Source organism: Mycetomoellerius zeteki, unplaced genomic scaffold (assembly GCF_001594055.1).
Source record: "Mycetomoellerius zeteki isolate Tzet28-1 unplaced genomic scaffold, Tzet1.0 scaffold104, whole genome shotgun sequence".
NCBI classification, from domain to species: Eukaryota; Metazoa; Arthropoda; class Insecta; order Hymenoptera; family Formicidae; genus Mycetomoellerius; species Mycetomoellerius zeteki.
This window is the reverse complement of record NW_017255954.1, coordinates 199,633-207,917: the sequence shown is the minus strand read 5'-3', so window position 1 is coordinate 207,917 and position 8,285 is coordinate 199,633. Positions and strand designations below refer to the sequence as shown.

Genomic DNA, 8,285 nt, shown 5'->3' with positions numbered 1-8,285 from the left:
GTCTCCAAAATTGATTTGTTTCGAAGGGAAGATGAATGAATACTTTAATCAAAATAATTTCCTCCATTTTCTACTACTTTTTCCCATCTCTCTGGCAACAAGGCAATCCCACGACGGTAGAACGCAGTGTCTTTCGAGGCGATCCATTCATCCACCCATTTTTGGACTTCGTTGTAACTGGAGAAGTATGTGTCCGTAAGTGCGTGTTGCATCGATCGAAAGAGATGCTAATCCGACGGTGCCAAGTCTGGAGAGTACGCTGGATACGGGAGAACTTCCCATTCAAGCTCTAGAAGTGTCTGCTTCACGCTTTTCGCGACATGCGGTCGAGCGTTATGCAACAAAATGACTTTGCGTCAATTATTGACTATGGATGATCATTTTCAATCGATTGGAAAATCTCTTTGGCGTCGAGAAATTTAACCTGTGAGGATTGAATCACTTTCAGCGATGTCTAAACTACAAAAGACATATGACTTCATCGTCGAAACTCGCCAGCGTTGGAGCCAGCACTCTCTAATAGCGAGCGGCAGGAATTAAGTTCAACACCTAATGTGTGTGTGTGTGTGTGTGTGTGTGTGTGTCTGCGCGCGTGCGCGCGTGTGTGTGTGTGTGTGTGTGTGCGCGTGTGCGCGCGCGTGCGTGCGTGTGTGTGTTGTATAAGATGTTCAAAAAAGGTCGAGACTCCGGATTTACTCGGGAGGATGGCGTTTTTGAAAGAAATATTTCGGGTGTCGTCGCCAAGGTCAGGTCAAGATCAAATCGATTTAAAAAAATGGAACACCCTATTTTTGATGCCAGAATTTAATAGCTGTTGTTAAGAGCTTTTTAAAACGTAATAAAGTTGTTTTTCATTAAATATTTTTCGAGTTATAAGGTTTGAAGATTAAGTTTTATGCACAATAGAATAAATATTAGGAATAGGAATAAATATTAAGATTTCAACCTATCAAATACCACTTACACTGGAATACACGGTTTCTGATAGGTTGAAATCTTAATATTTATTCCTATTCCTAATATTTCCTCCATCATGCTCAGGACCTTGCGGTACCGCCGCACAGTGATAGTATGAATTCGGAATGTAGGTGGACAAAAGTGATCTCGCGTGTTTTTAATAATATAAGTATCGTGATGTACGTTTTTTGGGGCGCTGATTTTCGTTTTGGCATTGGGATATCGATTAAGCAAACTTTCAGGCAAGCAGCCATCAGACACAATAACTGTCCGTACATCACATCTGTACCGTTGTGTCTGTGAATATCTAAAAAAAGATCAATTTATGTTCGCTTCCGCTCTCTTTTGTATTCAAATGACCTGTGTAATGGATTCCTCTTGCGCTTGTTTTTTTTCGCCGGCATTTCTCTCTTCAATGTCTAACAAAAGCCATCATATTGATGTCTCATCTTCCTTATACCGTCTTTCCATTTCTTTTATTGCTTGGTGGAATCGTTCACCTTGCTCTTCACTGAAGTCCCCAAGGTTTTCAGGAAAGTAGTCAAGGTGTGAATGGAGGAAATGTATTCAGATTCATGAAAGCCTAATTTGCGGAAATTTTCTAACATATTAGTGAGATGTTTTTGTAGTTTTCGCTTTTCTTATTACCTAAAAATTTGTCTACAATTTCTTTGAAGCTAACCCATGCTGTCTTCTCGATGTTAGTCATTTTAATAACGTAAGTTTAATCTTTCAACAGTGTACGAATTTGTGGTCCGTCGAATATTCCCTCTTTCAACTTAGCTTCAGACACTTGGCTGAACATTTGTCTCAAATATTCGAAGCACCTCCTTCTTTATCAAGAGCTTTGACGAATTGTTTTATCAAGCCTAGTTTAATGTGAAGGGGAGGGAGAAAAATTTTGAAGGCTCAACCAATGGTTAGTTTTTAATGTTCATCGGACCAAGTTCTAATGAAGATCTTGTTGGCCACTTTTCTTTTTTACTATATAATGATTTTTCCGGTCTCTACTATCCCACTGACATAGAAAACACGGATACTTGGTAAAACCCTTTTGTTGTCCTAGAATCATAGACAATATTTTGATATTTCCGCAAATTTGCCATTTATGTTCCTCATATTTAATTTTTTTCAAAACCATTTCTATATTCAAATACTCTTCTTTCAGCACCGGGAAACATATGGTCTAGGTTTAATCACAAGTTTTTACCAATGGTCTTAGAATATATCAATAAAAGCAAATTTCGAGGTTTTTGACTCATTTTTTTTGCTCCAGATTGAAAATTTGCCCTAGATGGTCCTATTTTTATGTCAGATTCGTATTCAGCGACTCAAAATACATAAAAACAGCTGGGTTTCCACCCCAGTACAGGATACTTTTTTTTGTGGGTTTGTGTTATAACAATAGTGGAATGTCGTTAGCGCAGCACACTGAGGGACTAAGGGACTGAGGTCCAGTTCCACAACTCACGGTTAACTCTTAACCAAGGTTTAACTTATTCATTGTTTCTTTCCAAATTTAGAATTGGAAAGAGATGAGAAACAAGTTGAACCTCGGTTAAGAGTTAACCGTGAGTTGTGGAACTGGACCTGAGTGTTAGATTCATAAACGAGGGAGTTTTCTGAGTTCAAATCTCGATAGACTCCGTTAATTTTAGCGTCAGCTCCTACACTATATTGTAATAAAAGTGAAAAATAACATCTCTGGACGTCGATGCAAATTGAAAATCACGGTGTCAACTGATCCCTTATGGAACAAATCTATGTTAGATACAGCGCTACCAACCTTGTAACTAAAAAGAATATTTTTGACACAACTACGGGAACACAACCAAAGTTATGATTTCGTTTGCAGCTGTACCGGTAGAATCTAAAACGAATAAAAAACAATCACTATTATTCAAAACGATCATTTTCGAATAATACAGCAATTGTTTTTGTATACGTAATGCGAAAACCGATTCTGAAAAATAATAAATTAAAAACTTTTTGTTCTGCGATAGGATCGACCATCTTGAATTTTCAAAATCTTGACTTCAGATTCGTAATCAGCGACCAGAAAAAAAACATAAACGTTATCTCTTTCAGAGTGCAGATAATCGATAAAAAGGGGTGATGAACAGGAGTGACATATATACGCTGCAACATCTCACTGTATGCAACTAAGGGTTAATTTTGAAATAACAAGAAAACTAAAAAAAACTAAAATTCAATTTTTTTGTAGTTTTATGTTTACAAAAATTTATGTTTAAAAGTTTCAAGTTTGGTAAAAGTTGATAACCTTTGTCCGCGCTTTAATATCCTGAAATACATATATGTCATGTAAATGTATATTTACAATAAAACAATTACAAAAATCGTCGTTTTTTACGGTGAAAAATTAAATTTTAATAAAAGTAAAATACATAGTGTCAAAATAAACATTTACTCACTTGAAGAAAAAAAGTATGCAAATACGACAACTGCGGAATTTGCTAGCCATGTCTTACTTATTATTAGACACTAATGTTTAGTTCACAGTCAGCTACACAAGAAATCGCGTCCATTCAAACTTTCATATAATACGTGCGAGTGTTTAAACTGTCATATGCTGTGCAAATATTGTTTCAATAGAAGTATGGGATATGTATATGGTATGTATATGCGATTTTGTAACATTTTTGATGATTTTTTTTAAGGGTCCACTTATATTCGGGATTCATCCCACTGTGCGCTGGCATTAGCATTACGCAGGGTATCCGACGGACGGCTAAAAGCTCTTGAATATTATTCAGAATCATATCCTGGATAACATTTGTTAAGATCAAGGCCACTGGAGATTATTCCTCTTATTTTCATTTTTGCACTAAAAATTCATTTTTATGTAAAACTGAGAGAGAGAGAGAGAGAGGGGGGGGGAGGATTATGTTTCAAAAGTGTTTGAAAAAGTTATAAGTTTTATTATACTCATTCGTATAGGCTGCTAAGACACAAGACACAACGAATAATGAAACGAGTGAAAAGGTCAGCAATGGAATAACGGTGAAAGAAAATAATAATGGAGATACTCGGCCAGAAAAGGAAAACAAGGAGCAACGAGAAAAACGAAGTTCCTCCAGTCAAACGCATCAGTGAGCAATACATTTTAAAACATTTATATACATTTACATCGCATTATTAGAATTACTTGTTAGAACTTATACTTTTTTATATTTAATATATTTTTAATATAAAATTATATGATAATTTAATAACAGAGATGTAAAGACATAATAATTAATTTTAAAATTTCTTTATTAAAAATCTTGGTAATACTCCAGATTATGGAAACCCCCCTAATGACCTTGACCTTGACATATGTTGTCAAGGTCACGACTCCTAGTGACCTCCAACAAGTTTTAGTCGTCGCTCGTTATTCGTTAAATAGTTCTGATAGCAGAAATAAAACGTTATTTTTCAAACTTTTTTGTTAATAACTATTAACAAAAAAGTTTGAAAAATAACGTTTTATTTCTGCTATCAGAAGACGCGGTAGTGTCTCCGACCATGTTCAAAAACTAAAAGACACTACAAGTCTCTTATCCCGAGCCCCCAAAGTCCATTTTTTGAGGATACAGAAATACTAAAAATATAAGAAAAAATATAAATAATATAAGAAATTTTGAATCACACGTAACATATCCTGAAAGGCGGCATCGCCACGAGTAATTTGAACCATAAGAAATAAAAATCAATCGAGCCGTTCTGGACATATAAGCGGTCAAAAAGTGATGAAAAATGAAGTAGTCTCCTTCTTCTCCTCCTCTGTCCGCAGTCACATGCACCTCTCTTCTCTCTCACTTTTCACTCACATCTCCAACTTCAACCCACTCCTCCCCCACCACCCACCCACCGCCCCTCTCTTTCGCCCTATCTCACCCTCTCTCGTCCTTTCTCACCCTCTCTCGTCCTTTCTCACCCTCTCTCGTCCTTTCTCACCCTCTTTCATCCTCTCTCACAGCCCTGTAAAGATGGCACCCCTAAATGCGAATTTTGACAAAATTAATATCGCATTCGATTGTCTACCATTTGTCCACATTTGTCCATAAAAAAATTTTTGTCCACAATTGAAAAAAAAATTATAAACAAAAATTTGTAGCATCCCCATGTGAACCTTCTTCCGAATTACATACGGGATTCGATTGTCCACCACGATTGTGTACACGTTTGTTCACCCCCAATTTTCCTTTGTCCACCTTTCAAAAAAAAGTTATAAACAAATTAAAGTTAAACAATTCGTCACTGCACACGTAAATGCGTCTACTTTTGAATTACATATGGGATTCGATCCACCATGCGTATGCGTTTGTCCACCCCTAATTATAACTTTTTTTTGAAAGGTGGACAAAGGAAAATTATGGGTGGACAAACGCGTACGCGTGGTGGACAATTGAATCCCGTATGTAATTCGGAAATAGACGCATTTACGCGTATGTAGTGACGAATTGTTTAACTTTAATTTGTTTATAACTTTTTTTGTTCTTTTTCCGAGTCATTAACAAATTGGTACTATGGAATTATAAGCAATTATTTTTCATTGTACGGGCTAGTATAAATTTCAAATCAAATCTCACAATAAACGACTTTTATATTTATATAATATTAAAAACTCTTCTATACCCTTCCTTACTTATGTAATGACTTCCACGCGAAGCGACTCCTACCCTATCTCCCCTCTGCTTGGAGGCGCACGACTTCCACATGAAGTGACTTTCGAAGTCCTGTTGGAGATCACTTAGGTCACGACTTCGAAAGTCGCTTCGCTTGGAAATCGTGAGCCCCTAAACAGGGAGGAGGTGTGGTGGGAGTCGGTTCGCGTGGAAAATTGTAAAATATACTTCAAAGCAGAAAATTTCTGTTTTATATAGTAGAAAATCATTTTTCAAACTTCTTATGTTAATAACTTTTTAATGAAGGACGAGTGACGGCTAAAACCTGTTGGAGGTTACTCAGAGTCATAATCTTAACAACATATGTCAAGGTCATTGGAGGGGGGTAATAAGATTTGGTAAAAAAGATTTTGGTAATACTCCCCTAATCTGAAGTATTACCAAAATCTCTTATTAATTCGATATTAATTCTTTGAATAGTGAAAATTCTGAAAAGTTCAGAAAGAAAGAAGACAGTAAGGACGTTTTAGAAGTAAAAGAAAAATATGTCAAAAAAGAAGAAGTAAAAGATGATGAGGGATTAGATAAGAAGGATCGCAAATATTATAAGGTAACAATTATGTTAAGATTTTGTTTTTTACGTAGAGTCTATCAAAACGAAAAAAATATTAGATTGGAATTTAATAGAAAATGCTATTTTGAACCAAAAGTTTCAATAAGTGTACATTCGTAAAAGTTTTCTTATAAAATTAGTATTAAAAAGCTTTGTGTACTATGATGTTGTAACCGAAATTTTAAAATTTGTGTATGTTATTGTCTTATAACTGACTTATAATCAATATTCGAAATAAAAAAAATTTGATATACATTATAATGGTACATGGATATTATATATTAAATATGTCATAGTTATACAAGAAAGTGCAAATTTTATATTTCAGGAAGAGCACTATTATATCAGTAGTGTAGACAATTTAGATCGGGATCTTTCAAGTGTGTCAAATAGCAGTGCTAGTTCGGGTCCCATACAAGAAGGTTCTGAAAGAGGTTTGTACTATAATACAATGAAATTATACTGGAATCTCGTAATAGCGAACCTCAAAGCATGAGTGGAGAACAGTAGTAACCACTAAAATCTTGAATTTTATTGTTTTAGAGTGAAGTAAGGACAACCTCGTTATAGTGTTCAGATCCCCGAACTGCGCGCTATTATGAAGCATTAAAATACTTTTTGAAAAAAATTGTTACGATGCTTTTTCGCAAAGATGTTGAATTTTTTATTGTGTAGAAACTTGATTAAAAAAATTTTTTTTTTTTTAATTTCGAAACTAAAACGCAATAGAAAAAAGACAGAAAGGAAAAAATATTTGTTATAATGTGCTTGATTTGTATAAATTTGTTTCAAAATTTTTTAAAAGCTTTTTTTGACCATCAACATATTTTATAAAAAATAAAAAAATTTTATACAATAAAAAATCGATATCTTTGCGAAAAATCATGGTAGCAATTTTTTTTAAAAGCACTTTAATGCTTAGAAACTTACTCTACTTTAAAATGCTTGTCCATTAAATTTTGTCCGATGATGTTCTATCCAGGTAGAGCGCTTCAACAAAATTATTGAAAAAATATGAATTTTCAATTTTATATAATTTAAGAATAAAATATCATAGAAACAAAATTCAAATGCCAGTTTGAAACTCTACTTATCTTTCGCTATCAATAACCTGCATGCGGCTGTTTGCTATTTTTATTTATGGTTTATATTTAATCAATTATTAGGAGTGTGAGTTAGTTTTGAGTTGTTTTTCGTTCAAAAACTGATACATTTAAACATCCTATCATGTTTAATAACTGTTGTACGATCAACATTTAATTTTGGCAAGTTCTGAATTGGATTGTGTTGGATTTTTGTCCATTAAGAAATAATAGCTGTAATTGAAATGTCTTCGACAACACTGACATTAGTGCCATCTGTTGCAAAATCCTCAAAGCTAAATCACATTCCTAATATTTGATTTTCTACTTTAAAATGTATTTTTAAAAATTATTCTCTATGATTTCTTTTCACCGAAGTATTTAAGTTTTTGTGAAATACGAAATAATTGCAAACGTTTCGGAATTTATAAACGGTAATGTATGTATACAGGGTATCTCGAAATTTTTTGCCAAGCGATGTTGTGTAGATGGAGCGGACTAAACTGAGTCGAAAAGTCCTCTATCATTTTGCAATTTTCGCAATAGTTAGCAGGATATTATAGTAATTATTAAAAATTGACGAATATTGGTCTTCGATAATTTTTTTCTCAAATACTATCAACTTTACAGAAAAACTGCAAGATACAAAAATTGTTTATTTTCTTCTCATAGAACACTAAGAATTTTATAAGAAGAAAATTAACAATTTTTGTCTCTCACTGTTTTTCTGTAAAGTTGATAGTATTTGAGTAAAAAAATTATTAAATACCAATATTCAGCGACATTTAGTAATTAATATTTTGTTAACTATTGCAAAAATTGCAAAATGGTAGAGGACTTTTTGACTCAACTTAATCTGCTCTATCTACAAAAGAGCGCTTGGCAAAAAATTTCGGGATACCCTGTATATACGTATATATGTACATATACAAATATACATACATTAAATGTTTTTGTAGAAATGATATCAAATTATATATATATATATATAATACTATTATAAAT

At 33.7% G+C, this 8,285-nt stretch overlaps 1 protein-coding gene across 1 annotated transcript in view; it reads left to right on the top strand.

Annotated features, from left to right (window-relative positions):
• tho2 (THO complex subunit 2-like protein) overlaps nt 1-8,285 on the top strand; it is a 28,658-nt gene that overhangs the window by 16,403 nt on the left and 3,970 nt on the right. The window contains exons 20-23 of the mRNA XM_018445490.1: nt 3,916-4,067; nt 6,066-6,195; nt 6,527-6,632; nt 6,928-6,962. Of these exons, the coding sequence (XP_018300992.1) occupies nt 3,916-4,067; nt 6,066-6,195; nt 6,527-6,632; nt 6,928-6,962 (423 nt within the window). The remainder of the gene's footprint in view (nt 1-3,915; nt 4,068-6,065; nt 6,196-6,526; nt 6,633-6,927; nt 6,963-8,285) is intronic.